The 18013-nt window shown below is 40.7% G+C and overlaps 1 protein-coding gene across 5 annotated transcripts in view; it reads left to right on the forward strand.

The window, feature by feature from the left end:
- The first annotated feature begins 2656 nt into the window (after positions 1-2656).
- Positions 2657-18013, forward strand: part of RPS6KA3 (ribosomal protein S6 kinase A3) — a 110106-nt gene continuing 94749 nt past the window's right edge. For 4 of the 5 annotated variants that reach the window (XM_045855823.1, XM_045855822.1, XM_045855824.1 and 1 more), the window contains exon 1: positions 2657-3096. Coding sequence is in view for 1 of the 5 variants with exons in the window: in XM_045855821.1 (XP_045711777.1) it covers positions 3028-3096 (69 nt within the window). In the remaining 4 variants the exon portion in view is untranslated. The remainder of the gene's footprint in view (positions 3097-18013) is intronic. The other variant, XM_045855827.1, reaches the window with a different exon arrangement.

The following is an 18013-nucleotide window of genomic DNA, read 5'->3' on the forward strand; positions in this document are numbered from 1 at the left end:
TAATCCTGCTCAGAACAATATCAGCTTCTATGTTCAAATAATTCCTTTCATTGCCACCTACAAGAAAAATCTCCCAGCCTCATTCGATTTCCCCAAATTCTTCCAGCCAGAGACAGCAGTTGCACCCACTCTTGCATTTAATGGAAGAAAGAAACAGCCCTGACCTGGTAGTTCAGTTTGTTAGAGTGTTGTCCCAATACACCAAGTGAGTTCAATCCCCAGTCAGGGCACGTACAAGAATCAACCAATGAAAGTACAAATAAGTAGAACAACAAATCGATGTTTCTCTCTCCCCCTTAAAAATCAATGAATTAAAAAAAAAACTTTTAAAAAGTTTATTGTTAACCAAAAGAAAAAATTTGCTTTGTTTTCTTAGGGGCAAAAGGAGGGATAATAGTGTTTTTCTAAATTCACACATATTACCAAGTTGATCCTACTCGTAAGACAGCTAGCTGTTCAAGTAGTACTTCAGCCCATTATTAACAGTTCATTTAATGCTTAATTCCCGCATAATTCCCGCAATGTGAACACTATTGACATTACTTTTGCAGATCAGTTAACTTTGTTTTAAAACTTATTCCTTTAATCCTCAAGGTAAAAAGAAACGAATACAAGTTGACACTGAAATCAACTTTTCAGTATACAAACAATTTGATTTATTTCAAGATTAGTTCATTCTTTGAATGGAGTAATTAGCATTGAACAGTGCCGGACACGCAATAATTGTCTGAACTACGTATGTTTTTACTAAAGCAAGAATGTTAATTGATCACTATTTGGGTGGCTAATTTACCTTTCACCAAATTGACCAACTTCTTTTTGCTATAAGGAATGATAATTTGGCTTCGCAATATAAATGAAAGCTAAATTAGGTACTTTGTACACAAGCGCAAAACGATACACAACCCATCTTCAAACTTCTGCAAGCTGGTTTTACGTCAGGAATTACAGAGACTGTGCTGAGTTAGGGTCCAGATTGGATTTGCAACACTTGAATCAATTATGTTGGGGGAAGTGACAAATTCACGACCTAAATACTCCCCACCCCCTAGACCACGCTGAGACTGCCCAGATGTGTTCCTAGGCTTCGGGAGAGGGAATGCAGAGAGGATTTCCGGCCCCCTGCTTGGGCTCCCTAAACAGATGGAACCTCCTCAGGTGGCCTGTGCCAAGGGGCGCGCAGACGAAGGCCACAGAAAGAGCCCAGCACCTAACTCTCTCGGACCCAGCGAGAAGCTTTGCACCACCCGCCAACTAATTGTGGGGCTCTAATCTCATCCTCACACCTGCATTCGGAAGGAAGGCCAGGGCTCTTTAGGTTTCTGGGTCCCAGGACGATGAAAGAGAGCTGTTAAAAGGCTTGCGCTGAGAGCGCAGCGGGAGATGCGCTTGGTTGCTGGGCGTGGGAGGCCCGGGACGCCTAGGCCGAGGCCTGAGGGAATGGGGGTACTGGCCGGCCCGGAGAATTCTCTTTACTTTTTTTCCTTCTCTTTGTAAGGCGATTAGCCAATGGCTGCTCTAGCTTTCCGATCGGCCGGGCGACTTTTACACGTTTCTGCCTGGGCGCAGTGAGCTCGCCAGAGCACCTGGCACGGGGCACTCGGGTCGCAACCCCTGTTCCCCCGAACCCACTCCAGATGCCCAGGCCTCTTCCTACACTATCTCCTCCTCGTCTAGGGCGCCGCCACAGTCTGGGGATTGGGTTTCCTTAACTCAGGGCTTCCCTATCTTGGGAAGGAGGAGTTAGAACTCCTCCCTCTTTCCCCCTCCTCCACCCACGGCCTGCCTGATTTTTTGATCTAATCTTTTATTTAAAGTCAACAGAGTAGCGGGAACCCCGGGCTCCTGCCAACAAGATATTTTAGAATAATTCCCCAACCTCTGCCGACAGTCGCCGTCAGCCTTAAGGAACCTTCTTGTTTTCTCCTTCGTGAAGATATAAGCAGCAAGGAGTGGGGGGTTTAAGGGCTCTGCGGACTTGGAGGGGGGCGACTCATTTAAGACGAATGAATTCCAAATACTAAAAATATAACAGAAGAGTGTTAATTTGGAAGGACTTGAATCAAACCGAGAGCCAAACCCTCAGGGGGCTCCCGGGCACGAAGCCTTCAGTGTACCGGTCGTGGGAGGAGGTGTGGGGAGGGGGGCAGGTGAATGAATGCCCAGCCTGTGATTCTAGAGAGGGCGGGTCCTGGCCATTACGGGATGTACCCATAGACTCGGCATGCCCACACACACCCACGGAGGAGTCAGGCCGAATAGACACCGCACGTCCTTTGCCCGGTCCTTGACACCAGACTGCGCCCCCTGAGCCTTGCCCATCTCCCTCCCCAGCTGGGCGGGGACCACTGTTCTTTACATCCTCATGGAGCCTCCGACCTGCGCGGACCCAGGGCAATTAAAGGCTCCCAGCCTTTCACCCCTCCTGCCTTTCCCCCTTTTCTTTGCCCCCGCCTCTCGCCGACGCCCCCAGATCTCTGGGGCTCGCCCTTCCTGAAAGTAGGCGAGGCCCAGAAGCTGAGGCTGGGGCGAGGAGGGAGGGTGGAGCAAAGCCTGGTGGCGGGGGCGTGTCTCCCCAAGCCCCGCCCCGGGTGCGCGCGCGGTGGCGGCGGCGGCAGAGCCCTGCTCTGAGAGACAGGTACCGCTTAGGCGCCATGTTGTGAGCGGAAGTCGGGGAGCGCGCGGCGGCTGCTGGCTGCTGTTCTGCTGGGTGCGGGCGCGGGAACCGGCGGCGGGGGGCGGAGCTGTAGTCCCCGCGGCGGAAGGAGGAGAGGAAGAAAGGGGCGAGACCCGGTGCCGGGCAGCGGCGCGAGGCTCTCGCTTGGCGCGCGGGCGTCTCCAACTGGGCGCGCGGTGTTCGCGGGTCGGTGTCTACGCCGAGCCCTCTCCCGGGCGGTCGCTGCTGCCGCTGCTGCTGTTGCCGCCACTGCCGCCGCTGCCGTGGGGCTCGGGCGGCGACTGAGTGGGGCCGGCCGCGGGGCGGGCGGGGAGGGAGGAGGCGGTGAAGGCGGCGGGCCGGGGGGGAAGATGCCGCTGGCGCAGCTGGCGGACCCGTGGCAGAAGATGGCTGTGGAGAGCCCGTCGGACAGCGCAGAGGTGAGTGCAGCTGAGCGGCCGGGGCCGGCGCGCCCCCTCCCCTCTACCCCGCAGGCTGGCTCTGCTCCCCGGAGCTGGCCACTCGACCCCTTCTGCCGCTCGCGTGTATCCTCACTCGGGGATTCCGGTTCGGGTAGTTGGGATTGGTCTGTTTGCCCTTCTATTCCACTCACCATACCCTCCCCTCCCTCGCTTGGGGGGCTGTGGTGTGGTGGCGCGTGGGGTATGTAGTGGGTGCTGGGGCTTTGCAAGAAGCCGATTTAATCAAGTTTGCGTGGGGGAAGCGGGAGGCGGAGCGGGGTTTTGCGAGGAGTTGAGAAGTTTGGCCCTGAGGTTAGGGTCTTCTGTGGACCCTGGTGGCTTTGGGAGATGAGTGAGAGATGTGGATTGGGTTCACTGGGGAGCAGAGACTCTTGAGTCCCGCCCGGGAACGGGGTTGCTGCGGGGAGATGAGCGCGCGGGGGCAGGAACCGCCCAGGGCAGAGTTGGCGACCTGAGGGGGGTTCGGGTAGGGGGTTCGGGTAAGGGGTGCAGGACAGCCAAAGGTTTTTGCCTCCCCCGTCTGCTGCAGCGGTTTCTGCTGCTGCAAAGGAGAAAGTGGAAACCTGAGGTCCTCACCGCCCCCTCCCGCGTTTCTGAGGTCGCTGAGCTGGAGGACCCTGTTCCTGCGAGTTTAACTTGAGTTTCCTGACCGTGGAGGTGAGAGGGTGATATTCAAGGAGCTTAGCAGCCGCCGTAAAAGGCTTTCTGGTTTTCCTTGCCCGAGATCTGGTGACCGTCCCCGAGCCACCCTCCCCAATACCAAAAACCCAAAGATACCCAAACAGGACAAAATAGAATTTCCCCGGACACACCATAGCACTGAGCGTTTCACCGCCGACCCCGTCCCAGAATCAACTCGGGGTCTGCGAAAATAACCCAGACAAGACCCATTCCAGGGCATCCGCGCTCCTCTCCGGAGTGGAAAATGAGTTCCTGATGGTGGCGCGTCTGTGATTCTTCCTTTTTGACTTTTTGCTGTCTTCTATCCCCGCAGCGGACTTTGGGGGATTACAAGATGATAGGCTGCCTGTGCGTAATAGTTACTGTGTGAGTGACCCCATTTCTGGAAAGCATGACTGAAACGCGGGGGTGGAATGGGGCAGGCTCTGATGAGTGGTGTACTTGGCGGCAGCCGCTGCCCTGCCGGCCTCCGCAGTGTGAGCGGTGGATAGGGTTACTGGTTACGTCAGTTAAGACCGAGGCTCAGTTTGATCTGAGATGCGGGACTTCATGTTCGGGGAATGATGGTGTGGAAGGGGAGAGGGATCAGTTCATATCGCTTTTCAGTTTTTTTCCGAGTCACTTCCACTGCTGTATGAATTGTTTACTTGCTCTGTTCAACGCAAGTAGAGTTGTAATAGTGCTTAGGATTGGTACTTGGTATTTTGCGACTTGGATCGCATTTTAAAACCCTGAACTAAATGCTGTTCTTTAATAGGAAAGACGTCGATATGTGTTCCGAATGTTTTTTAAAAAAGGAATTCATGCTTTTTAAGACTGGCATAATTATGAGAATTTCATTTAAAATTATGTTAGCCAGACTAATACTCTAAATCTTTTATAAGAAAATCAAATTTAGAATGTTAAATCATTCTTTGAATAGATAGTGTGGAAAAAATAGTATTCAGGGGCTCTGTTAACCTTTTTTCCCTCTGAAATTTTTTTCATTAAGTAATATATCTAAAAGGTTAATATGTTCTCAAAAGTGCTGACCCTGTGGAGAGAATTTTAATTTGCTCTCAGCCTGATTTTTAGATGCAAATGTTAACATTTGCAACTCATAATCAGTCCACATTTCTGCTTGGCACATATCAATGTGTAAAAAAACATTTAAAATTCCATCTTATCCTTTTTCTATATATCATACATTTGGACAAGGAAGGCACAAAACTGATATTTCTTTAGGACTGACTTACTATATGCCAGACACTATGTTACATGCTATTTCATTTTATCCGTCCTATAACCCAAGAAAGTGGGATTATGGACCCCAGATTAAGAAACAATCTGAGAAGGGCACAAATATTATAAATAGTAAATGGCAGAGCCATCATTCAAAGCCAGGTGGATATAATTCATGTGCTTTGCTTTATATTAGAGAAGCTGCTTCAAATCCTTTGTGGAAAAATTCATGGTATAAATAAATAAGGCAGTAGTTGGAGGTCATGTATTTTTCAGAAACAATTACAGTACTTATTATAAGTCTCATTTGTTAAAGCCTAGTTATTTCAGTTACTGTCATGGTTTCCAGAGCCTGGCAGGTAGCATTACACAATGTGCCATTTTGAAAGAATTTTCTTGATATTCTGGCAGAAGTTATGGTAAACAGAGCCAGCATTGCCTAGATTTATTAAAACTAGATTTTAACAAATAGCCTTTAAATACTTTGTTGCCTTTGATTGTTCAACTGTTTCAAGTAAATTGCTTCTAATGAAAATTTGAAACATTGAAGCTAGTAAGGAAAAGGTTGAGAATTTTCATTCAGAAGTCTCATGTTGGACCTAATATTATGCCTACTAATAGTTCCTCCCCAGCAAATTCTTAGCAGAGAGTAATTGTATTTTACCAGATTAAAATTATTTTTTAAAATACTCATTTACTTGAGTAGATAATCAAAATTTTTCTCTCCAGGCTAAAAGATTTCAGGGTTGTTCTCAACCAACTCTTGAAAGCAGAAACTTTTTTTCTCTGCATCCTCAGCATTTAACACAGTGCCTGGCATATACATATTGTGGATCCAGTAGATGTCCACTGAATGAATTATGAAGGTCAGGAAATCGGTGATTATCAGTCTTATCTCTGTTCTTATTTTAATCTTAGGTTGAAATACGAACAACTTTAACACACCTGAGTACCTCACCAAAAGTACAGGCAGTTTCTTGATTCCTTTAGAGGGCCTTCCTGCTTCAAAACCTCACAGAGGTCTCATGGTACTCAAAGCAAAACAAAAACCCTTGTGGTTGAACTCAAAACATGGGTCAGAACATGATAGGCTAGAATAAGGCTGATGTTTAAAGAAGCAAATTTAGGATAATAAAGGAAGTACTATACTGAGAGTCAAGAGTGAAAACAAAATAGCTTCCTAAATAGTCCAGGTGAATTCGGAACACTTTGCGGAGTTATTTAAAGGTGATAAGTTTTTTTTTTAATATTTGATTGTTTAGGAGATGGATTTTAAAGAATTGTGGCTATTTTGTTCTACAAATTACTTGCCACTGCTGTCAGGGACAATATTTACTAAATCATAAGCCTGACCTAAAGTGATACCTTTTTTGGAAAGTTTTAGTAGAGTAAGAATAAATGATAGTAGAGCTAAATATGAACAGTTTTCAAAAATAAAATTAATTTTTGCTTTATAGAACTGTTGTATAAAAATAGCCACCTTGAATTCCTTTACATAACAACTATCCATAATGCATTGAAAAAAATAGTAACTACATATTTTCCTTATAAAAATGAGACCTGTGTGTTGGAAAACATCTTCAGTGGTTGTACAGCCATTTTTAACCTCAACGATTGGATTGGCTTCTACAGTATTTCTACCATATCAATATTAGATTTCCTATTTTCTAGGGGAAAACATTCTCTTAAAGTATGGTCATTGAGTTTGCAAAAAAACATGTTTTATTAAGTTTCTTTTCCTTTTCCTGTTTCATTTTTACCACCTTTCAGGTTTTTTTCTTTCCCCCAAGTGAAGATCTGAGGAGAGGACAGGTATTGTTACATGTCAACTGTCGAGTAACTGTGATACATTACTGAACACTTCATTGTTTTCAGTGATTATAATATAGGATGTCAGTCTTTGTTAAACTAAAATTAGGAAAGTTTGCTTTAGTTTGGCAGCTTGATCTAATACTAATAGGGTTGATCCAAAATGTGAAACTTCTTTAGTACATTTAAACTTTAAGAGAAAGAGATAAACTTATCTATTTAAAAAAAACAAGTATAGGCAGACTTTGCCTTTTCTTTAGTATGTTTCTGGAAATCATAATGAGTATTATCTATTTTATATGAGAAGAGTGGCATAATTGGGATGTGTACTTTTAACCAAGGGTATGACATTTAGTAAATTATAGAATGACCAAAATTATAGCAGATCATTTATCAGAAGTCTGAATTGCAGAAAAATCGTTCTAAAGATTTTTTAAAAATTTATCATCCACTAAAAAATTCATACCATTGTGGTCATTGACAAGATTTGCTCTAAAGTTCCATGCTCAGGGACATGTGATCAGCCAAACTGGGAATGATGGGTGACATCAAGTGGCCTGGTTTACCAGTGCAGACCAGATGCTTTAGACCCAGTGGTTCAGATCACAGTGTATAATAGTGACATCTTGGTGGTCTTTTCTTGGTAATACATGAGTATGATGGTGCCTAGGTGTATATGTGCTTTGGTAGATAACGAGTATTCCCCAATTCACATAATAAAAAGACAAAACAAGGAACTATATTTTAAATCTTGGCATTAGATGCCCTCTCCCTTTCAGAGTTGATACAGTTTCCTCTATCATTTATCTGGAACATTATCAGATCTCAGATATTCTGGTTTATCGATATAATACAAAATAGCATAAAAGCAAAGGTAAAACAACTAATAATCTAAATTGTTAAGTAAAATGTGTTAACAAAAGTAACACAAATATAATGCATTTTATAGAGATTCAGGATAAAATGTATGCATATAGAACATCACTATTATTTAATACATTTGGCTTATTTTAAGCAAATACGTTAGTTACTAGCAGTTAAATTATTTCAACTTTACTTATCTCCTTAAAATGTGGAAGGCATTTTGTGGGATAATTTGGATGCATGGCAAAGAGTTAAAGAACATAGCTTTGGAGTCATAAACACCTGGGTTTGAGTCCTGGCTCTGCCACTTAATAACTTTGTGATCTTATGCAAGTTTTTTAATGTCTCCATGCTTCAACATCCTAGTCTGTAAACTAGGGATGAAAATAATATCTACCTCATGGGGTTGTGGTGAGAACTAAATGAAAAGCACTTGGTTCAGTACATGGTTTAAGTGTTTAATACATAATAGTTATAATGAATCATCTCTGAGGAAGTTCTGCTTTTTTTTTTTTCTCCAGAATTAAGAACAATTAAAAACAATTTGTTTGAGCATTGGCCGGTGTGGCTCAGTCTGGTAAACCAAAATATTGCAGTTCCATTCCAGATTCCCAGTCAGGGCACATGCCTAGGTTGTGGGTTTGGTCTCTGGTAAGGGCACATACTAGAGGCAACTGAAGATGTGATCTCTCTCTCTCTCTCTCTCTCTCTCTCTCTCTCTCTCTCTCTCTCTCTCTCTCTCTCTCCCTCCCTCCCTCCCTCTCTCTCTCTCTCTCTCCATCCCCCCCCCCAAAATCAAGAAGCATGTCCTCAGGTGACAATTGAAAAATAGATTTGTTTGATCTATTTAAACAGAGCTATTATGATATCCGAGTATAATTGTGTAAGAATAAGGTGAACAGAAATCTCTTAAATCTTGTCCTTCTTTTATATTGTTACCCTCTTCAATATTGTTCTTTTTTTTTAAAGATTTTACTTATTTATTTTTAGAGAGAGGGAAAGGGAGGGAGAAAGAGGGAGAGAAACATTGATGGGCTGCCTCTCCTACTTGCAAGGACCTGGGATGAACCTGTAACGCAGGCATGTGCCCTGACCAGGAATTGAACCAGAGACCTTTTGCTTTGCCAGATGATGCCCAACCAACTGAGCCACACTGATCAGGTCTTGATATTGTTTTTAAAGAGAGAAAACAGATAAAAAAACATTTTGAAGAATATGTTTGGAAGAAGGAAGAAAGGAAAGTATGTTCACATTTCAACATTGTTCACATTGGAAGGTGTCTTACAATCCATGACATATTATTGATTAGGAGTAGACTTTTTCCTTAGTGATACATGAGATAATAGTGTTATCTTACACATAATGATGTCTTCTGATCAATGAAATGTGGTATATCCTGTCTGTCAACCTCTTGAAGAAAGTGTGTCCCTGAAGAAGCAGATAAAGTCAATATATAGCACCAATAGGTTGAATTTTGACTTACTGTCTAAAACATACCAACAGAAAATATGTGCACAGCTTTCAATTTTCTGTTAATTTCATTTTTAGGAGCAGAAATTGATATGTTATACCTGCTCCTCCATTATTCTACACACATTTGTTTTGTTTCTTTGAATGCCATGAGTAACTGGATTTTCCTGTTTAGAAATATAATCCTTTGGATTTGATCTGTTATGTGGTATTTGCTACATAAGGAACTTTAAGTAGTGCTTATAGTATTTTATTTTTTAAAAGATTTTATTTATTTATTTTTAGAGAGAGGGGGAGAGAGAGGGAGAGAAACATCAATGTGTGGTTGCCTTTTGCACACCCCCTACTGGGGATGTGGCCAGCAACCCAGGTGTGTGCCCTGAACTGGGAATCAAACCAGTAACCCTTTGATTCTCAGGCTGGCATTCAGGCACTGAGCCACACCAGCCAGAGCCAATATTTTTAACCAAAAAGTCTCTGGAAATGTTAAAAGCGTATTGGTGACCCAACAACCATCTCTGCGCCCCGCCCCGCCCCCTCCCCCCTCCCCCCCCACCTTAAAAAGAAACAAAGGAGCGTGGCATAATCAAATAACTTTGGGAACTGTGGAGTTAAACAAGATTTGACCAATGTCTTTAAATGCATAGCTTAGAATTTTAAGATGATGTTGTACCTGATAAATCTGCAAAAAGGATATAGCCCCAGCATTTGAGATCTGATGTCAGAACCCCTCTTTTTTCTGAGACAGTATAAAGTCTCAAAAGACACAAATGCATTGCAGAACACAGTTTTGGAAAGTCCAGTAAGTACAGTAACACAATCCAGTATTGCCTGGAAATGAGCCGCTATGTTTATTTGACTGTATCAAGCTTTTTTCTTTAGCTGTCAAAAGTTTTTGTTTCATTTTAAATTGAAATTTTTATAAATTAAATTGTACAATTTTCCATCTTAATAGTGAACTGAAAATTTAAAATAATGTAAACTTTTAAACTCAATGTTCTGAAAATTAATGGTCACGTTCTATCTTAAATATCAAACTAATTGCCCCTGCTAAATGGCCCTTACATTGACTTGCTCTGAAACTTATGTCTAATATTCATAGTTTTTAAAGACTTTCTTTTATCATTTACAACTTTATGCTACTGTCAATCTGCCTGCTTCTCCCATTTTTAAAAAAGATTTTATTTATTTTTAGAGAGAAGGGAAGGGAGGGAGAAAGAGGAGAAGAGAAACATAAATGTGTGGTTGCCTCTTGCATGCCCTCTGCTGGGGATCTGGCTTGCAATGCAGGCATGTGTCCTAGACTGGGAGTTGAACTTTTGGTTTACAACCCGCGCTCAATCCAGTGAGCCACACCAGCCAGGGCCTATTCTTTTAATTAATTGCTTCTAACTTGCAGTTACTAGAAAACATATAGCTAGAGTTAATGATATTTTGATGTAGCCATTTTCAACAGATCATTAAAAAATGGCCCAATTACTGGTATTACCTAGTCTGCCTATTTACTTTCCTCTCTTGAAAGTGTCAGCTATGAAGGAATGTGAAGGAACTGAAAAACAAGCAGCTAGAAGACCAAAAGCTAGCCTGTTGCCCCACCTGGAGTCAGGTCTCCATGTTGTCTTTTAGGTTGTGTTTTGGGGAGGTGGAGCAGTTCATGAAATAGTGCTAGTTTCCTAAATATTAGATACCCTACACTTACGTGTAAATCCAGAATGCTTTTATATTTCCTGTCATTCTTTTTCTTTGTTAATATAAATAGAATCACAGCAATACATAACAAATCAGATTTCCCATATTAACTAATATATCCATGGTGTCTTACATACCTTAAAAACTAAATATATTGTATGCACCATGTAAATTGATTTTTATAATCTGACATGTGATGATGATCTCATCTTCAAATCTGACCTGGTCATCTAGATTTCTGAGAGCTTGGCCTCTAATCCTTTGGTCCATAAAGCTTGTCATAGGAAACTTGGTTCAGTCATTTGATATATGATAGGAGCAGATGTCAAATGATAGCCTGAAGCAAAAGATCATTTTGACATTAATAGATTGAAGTGCATCACAGGTGCAGCGTTTTGGGAGAAACCTTCACTCCAGAAATCTTGTAGGACCTACATCAAAAACCTCAGTTACCAGACTCTTATTTAACTTCTTCACATTTAGGGGCAAAGGTGTCTTCCTGAAAATCATATAAAATAACAGGAAAGATACACTTAAAATTTTTTTTAAACTTCTAGATTGGCATTGTTGAGCAGCCACTAGCCACATGTGGCTATTGAGCACTTGAAATGTGGCTAGTGTGGCTGAGAGACTGGATTTTAAATTTGTTTTTAATTAATTTAAATTTAAAGAGTCGCCTGTGGCTATTGGCCAATATATTGAAGAGCATAGTTCTAGGTTACAGGATTAATACAAATTGAACCTTTTTTTCCTACACTGGTGTTTTTCAACTCTATCTTCTATTATTTATATATTAAAATTAATAAGCTAAAGCTTTTTTTAAATGGAAAATATATTTAATGTACATTTTGAAATTGAGGTTTAATCAGTTTTGTTTTGTCTCTCTCTCCTACCCTGAAGATTTTGATAAGCCCTGCTAGGTGGTACATGCCCCTCAAATCACCATTCTGCACTTTGTACAATTTCACTAGTTTTACAGTGACATTTCTCATTCCAATGATAACACCAAAATATGTTGCGTTGTTCACTATACTGTGCTATATTAACACTGGAAAGGAGGATTGATACATCTCAGAGACTAAGATATACTGAATGGCTTCTCTGACTACACACTTTCATATACACACTCTGACATTTGATTGAGGTAGACACAATTATTCCCAAACTTACTGATGAGGAAACTAAAGCCTACAGGGATTAAGTAACTTGATCATGGCTGCATAGCTAGTAAGTGGAGGAGGCAGAATTCAGACCCAAGTCTCACAGATTGTGAATTCCATTGGCTTTCCACTAGATTGCCCTGCTTAAGTTGAGTGATTCAGTCTAGATGAAATCTCCTACAGAGGAGAGAAGTTCCAGGTCATTTGTGTGAGCAGATATTTTTATGGGAATGTATAGGTAGAGTCAGAAAAATAAAATCAGTATTCTCCAAATACAGTGTGGGTTAAATAGGCTTTTGTGAGCTGGCCTGAGAAGCAACGTGTGTGACACTGTATGGGAAAATGTTTTGAGATTTCTAAACAGCTATCTTACAAATGAACGGTTGAAACAAAAACTATGGTATTTGGAAAAGGGGAACTGCCTGGATGTTACTTAACAGCTCTCCATACAAAAGTGCCTACGTGTATGCTGAGTTACTGTGCTCTGTTTTTTGTTTGTTTTTTTTTTGCAGTGTATTAAACCATTACCTCTTTATATTTGCCTCTTCTTTTCAGAAAAATCTATTTGACACTCCCTTAAAGTGCCAAAAAATAGCATCTGGCTCAACCTGAAAAAGTTGCCAATTGTCTTGTTATAGTATAAGAAAAGGAAATTTAAAGAAAAGTTATAAAGTCATTGGTGTTTCTTTTGGGGGGTTTTTTAAACATAGGTCAAATAGCCATTTAATCTTTTTAAAAATTGAGATGATTTACATACCACAAAACTCACCCTCATAAAGTATACACTTCAGTGGTATTTAGTATATTCACAAGGTTGTGCAATCATCACTACTATTTAATTCCACAACATTTTTATCACCCCCAAAATAAATTTCATGCTCATTAACAGTCACTCCCTATTCCTCCTTCCCCCAACCCCTGGCACCCAAAAACCTGCGTTCTGTCTCTGTAGATTTGCCTATTCTTGACATTTCATATTAATGGGATCATACAATGTGTGTCTTTTGTGTCTGACATCATTCATTTAGCATGTTTTCAAAGTTCATTCATGTTATAGCATGTATTAATGATTCCTTTTTATGGCTGAGTAATATTCCATTGTATGGATATACCACATTTGTTTATCCACTCATCAGTTAATGGACATTTAGGTTGTTTCCACTTTTTGTCTATGAAGAATAATATTGCTGTGAACATTTGTATACAAGTTTTTGTGTGATCATATGTTTTCAGTTCTCTTGGGTATATACCTAGGAATGGAATTGCTTTGTCATGTGGTAAGTATACATTTAACATTTTGAAGAACTGACAAATTGTTTCCAACTTGCTTGTATCATTTTACATTCTTACCAGCAGTATATGAGTGTTCTAATTTCTCTACATCCTCACCAACACTTGTTATTGTCCTTTTCATTATAATCCTAGTGTGTGTGAAATGGTATCTCATTATTGCTTATAATTTGCATTTTCTTAGTGGCTATGGGTGTTAAGGATCTTTTCATGTGCTTATTGTCTGCTTGTATACATAATTAACTCTTGAGTTATTATGTTACTGATTTGGGGGCTTAAATTGAGTTTCGTTCTAATGCTGATACAGAAGATCCTTAACTATGTTAGGTACACAGTTCTCAGAAAATTTAGTTTCAGTTTGTGCTTTTAAAAGATTTCTTCACTTTTAGATGTGATAAATACAGAGCTCTTCCTAGTACAGTGATTTTTCAACTGTGTTAATAGAGTGCCATATTCTATGGAAGTACCTTAGGATACTTCATCACCTGGGACACCCCTTTCCCAGCCAAAGCAGAGTCCTAAAGGAATACAACAAAGAGTTGAAGGTTAATTATAGAAAATTATAGAAAGAAAACAAAGATTAAGGCAGTAATATACAGGTACATAATATTACTGCACAAGATACACAGTAATGTTTTACTGTATATTTAATATACAGTAATTTATACAGTAAAATATACAGTATTATTTTTATTACAGTCTCCTCGGTTTTGTTATACTATTTTATAGTTATTTAATGCAACAATACATACATTAATTGAAGGTCAGTCAAAACAAAAGGTCTAGCCCTGGCTGGTGTTGGCTTAGTGGATTGAGTGCTGGCCTGTGAACCAAAGGGTCACCAGTTTGATTCCCAGTCAGGGCACATGCCTGGGTTGCAGGCCTAGTCCCCAGTAGGGGGCGCAATAGAGGAAACTACACATTGATGTTTCTCTCCATCTCTTTCTCCCTCCCTTCCCTTCTCTCTAAGAATAAGTACATAAAATCTTTTAAAAAAATTTTTTTAAACCTTCAAAAAAACAAGATCAAGGATATCTGGAATTAAATATAAGTTAACAGATCAATGAATTCTTTTCAAGGACTCATTTCTTTCAAGTGGAATATATAGGTATTCAAAGAAGTGAAAATGCACAATGAAATCCATGTTTGCCTCCTTTTCTTCAAGTTCCTGTTGGCTTTTGGTATAATTCAAGAGCAATATCACAATGGATGCTGATAGCAGTAAGGGGGGGAGGGTTACTTAAAGAGATAAATGTCACAGGCAAGTTAACCATAAGATTTCTCTTGGATTGTTGAAAAGAAGAGCTCATAAATGAGTTTTAAAGTGATCTTTCTCCCCTGGCTGTTCTGAGAGTGCATAGCATAGTACTAGGTGATGATGAATGAAATAGAATTCTTTCCTTTGGAACATTGTAATCTAAAGTACTGAGGTAGGCAGACAGTTGAAAAACATGAAGCAAAATAAATTAGCCAGGAATGATATAAATAAATGTAATTGGATCTTGAGGGCAAAATTTTGATCTATAATTTTATAGTAGTTTTCATAGTGCATTTTTAACCATAATGTAGAAAACTAGAAAATAAAAATTTTTACCCTCAACACCCAATAAAGTTACTTCTAACACACATGCACACACATACAGAGAAAGAGAGAGAAAGAGAGTAAGAACCATCTGGTTCTGCCAAGGTAAAGGAGCCCTACTCCTCCAAGGTCCTCCTTTACAACTAAAACACCTCAGATATAACCCAACACACAAGCACAGGAATACCCTGAAAGGTGGAAACAAGAAGGCAGACGCCCACAGATTTCAGAACTCAAGGCATGATAACATAATTCTCTGGGTTTTCTTATTGTCTCATATATCCTGAATTGGCTGCTATAAAAGCCTCTAACCTAAAATCACCAATAGGTACAGACAAAATGGGCCCCAAGAAAAGCCTGTTCTCTTTAGCTAGATGACTGGGGAAAGGGTAGCCTTACAATAGTAAACTTTTTTTTTGCACTATCCACCCTACTGTAGCCAGGTATCAACAGAGAAACACCTTACCCCAAGGAAGCAAGTGACAGTGCTCAGATTCCCCCACCCACTAGTGTTGGCTGGGTAAATCAGGGACCAGGCCTCCCATTCCCTGCATAGCAAAAGCAGACAACACTTTGATTCCCTCTGCTGGGTGGTTTTGGCAGGGAGATCAGGGACCTGATCTTTCCTCATCCCCCTCATCCTACCCCCTACAGAAGGAAATGGTGCTTTCTGTAGGGTCCAGCAGCCAGTTGAGCCTTCACCCCAACCTGGAAGCAATGAGACTTATCGAGGTAGTGTAAGGCAGGGCTAGTCTCCACTAAGCCTTCCCCCACTCTGTGCCAATGAGGAGCTGAGCCTCCACCCTCACCCAACATCAACAAAGCAGAACAAGATGGTTGGATGTGGGCTAGTTAACAGTGCTTTCCCCTCTGTGATGTCAGTGGCACCCACTGGGGAGCCGAGCTTCCACTCCCATCTGGCATCTACAAGGTAGAACAAAGCGGTAGATGGCAGGGCCACTTAGCACTCCATTTCCCCTCTCTCCTCCCCAGCTGTTAGTGGAGCCCTTCGGGGAACTGAGCTTTCCACTCTACCTTACAGCAGCAAAGCATTGTGAGTCAGCCCTGTGCTGCTGTCCCCCCTGTTGTCAGTGGGGTCTGTCAGACAGCTGAACTTACACCCCTACACAGAGGCAATGAGGTGGTACAGGTTGGTGTCCCACTTTCGCTGGGACCAAGGGTAGAGCTGAACTTGGCATCTCACCCATCTGGCAAAAAAGCAGTGTGACTCATTGTTCCACTTTTGCCAGGGTAATGTTGGTGGAGCCCAGCAGGAAGTTGAACATACACACTCACCCTGCCCTCACACTACATCTCAACTGGTGGACAGCCTGCTAAAAAAAGATTAAATGGGATACAGAATCTTGTAATCTCCAAAATGTGCATTACACAATGGAAGACACTTACACTAAGAACCAGGAAAATACAACACAAATGAAAAAATAGTCAACAGATACCAGTCTAACAAGGATTTTAAAGCAGCCACCATAAAAATCCTTCCCTGAACAATCATAAATACATTTAAAACAAATGAAGTATTAGCCTCAGAAAAGAAATAAAAGACATAAAGCAGAAAATGGAAATTTTAGAACTGAAAACTAAAATAACAAATAAACCTACATGGGATCAACAGAGGAATGGAGATGACAGGAGTTACAAAAATGAAGATAGACCAATAGAAATTACCCACTCTGAACAACAGAAAAAAGTAAATTGAAAAAATATGAAGAGAGCCTTAGGGGCCTGGGGGACATGTCATCAAAGTCTCAGAAAGCAAAATGTGGACCTGAAGAAATAATGACTGCAATATTCCCAATTTGGCAAAAGATGCAAGCCTTTAGAGTCAAGAAACTGACTGAATCCTAAACAATATAAACCCAAAGTATTTCACACCCAGACACATCAAAATCAAACCTTTGGAAATGAGAAGTTGTTTAATGGGTATACAGTTTCAATGTTACAAGATGAAAAAGTTCTGGAGATTGGTTACACAATGTGAATATTCTTAACATGTTGAACTGTGCACTAAAACGGCCTCAGATAAATTTTATGTGTATTTTACTACAATTTTACAATATTTTTAAATCAAACTAGAAGTAAAGAGAGAGAATCTTGAAAGCAGCTAGAGAGAAATGAACTATTACCTTGAGGGGAACAATGATTCAAATGACAGCAGATCTCACATTAGAAACCATGGAAGCTAGATGAAATGGCACACTTTTTCAAGTGCTGAAGGAAAGTAACTGTCAACCCAGAGTTCTATACTCAGTGAAAGATTCATCAAAAATGAAGGTACAATCAAAGCAGTCTCAGATGAAGGAAAAAGCTAAGAGGATTTGTTTCTACCAGACCCTGAAAGACTACAGGTGGTTCTTCAAGCAGAAAGGAGATGGCAAAAGGATCTGGAACATCAAGAATAAAGAGATAAGAATAACGTGAATTCTACACAGTCTCTTCCTGAAAATGGAAGAAGAGGAAACACTTCACAGCTCATTTTATTAGGCCAGTATTACCCTGATCCCAAAACCTAAAGACAGTACAGAAAATTACAGACCAGTATTCCTCAAAATATAGAATGTATAGCCCTCAACAAAATAAATCCAACAACATATAAACAACTATCCAGTGTGACCAAGTGGGTTTTATTCCAAGGATGTAAGACTGGTTCAGTGTTCAGTGAATTGATGTAGACTGTGGGTTTAAATATAAACTAAAACTATAAAACTTTTACAACTTAGACATGGGGAAATCTTCAGGACAGTGGGCTAGAACCAGACATGAAATGCACAATCCATAAAAGAAAAAAAATAAATTGGACTTTATTAAAATTCACTTCTCTCTATGAAAAAAGAACCAGTTAAAGGACTGAAAAGACAAGCTACAGATGGGGTGAATATATATTTTGAATATATATTTTCAAACCTTTAGGACTTGTATCTAAATAGAATATATAAAGAACTTTCAAAACCCAATGGTAACAAAGACAAACAATGCAACTGGAAGTTAGACAAAAGAGGTCAACAGACATTTCACCAAAGAGGATATATGGTTAGCAAATGAGCGTATGAAAAGATGTTCAACATGGTTAGCTATCAGGGAAATGAGCAAA

Source organism: Phyllostomus hastatus, unplaced genomic scaffold, assembly GCF_019186645.2.
Source record: "Phyllostomus hastatus isolate PE091 unplaced genomic scaffold, TTU_PhHast_1.1 phas_scaffold_12, whole genome shotgun sequence".
Taxonomy (NCBI): domain Eukaryota; kingdom Metazoa; phylum Chordata; class Mammalia; order Chiroptera; family Phyllostomidae; genus Phyllostomus; species Phyllostomus hastatus.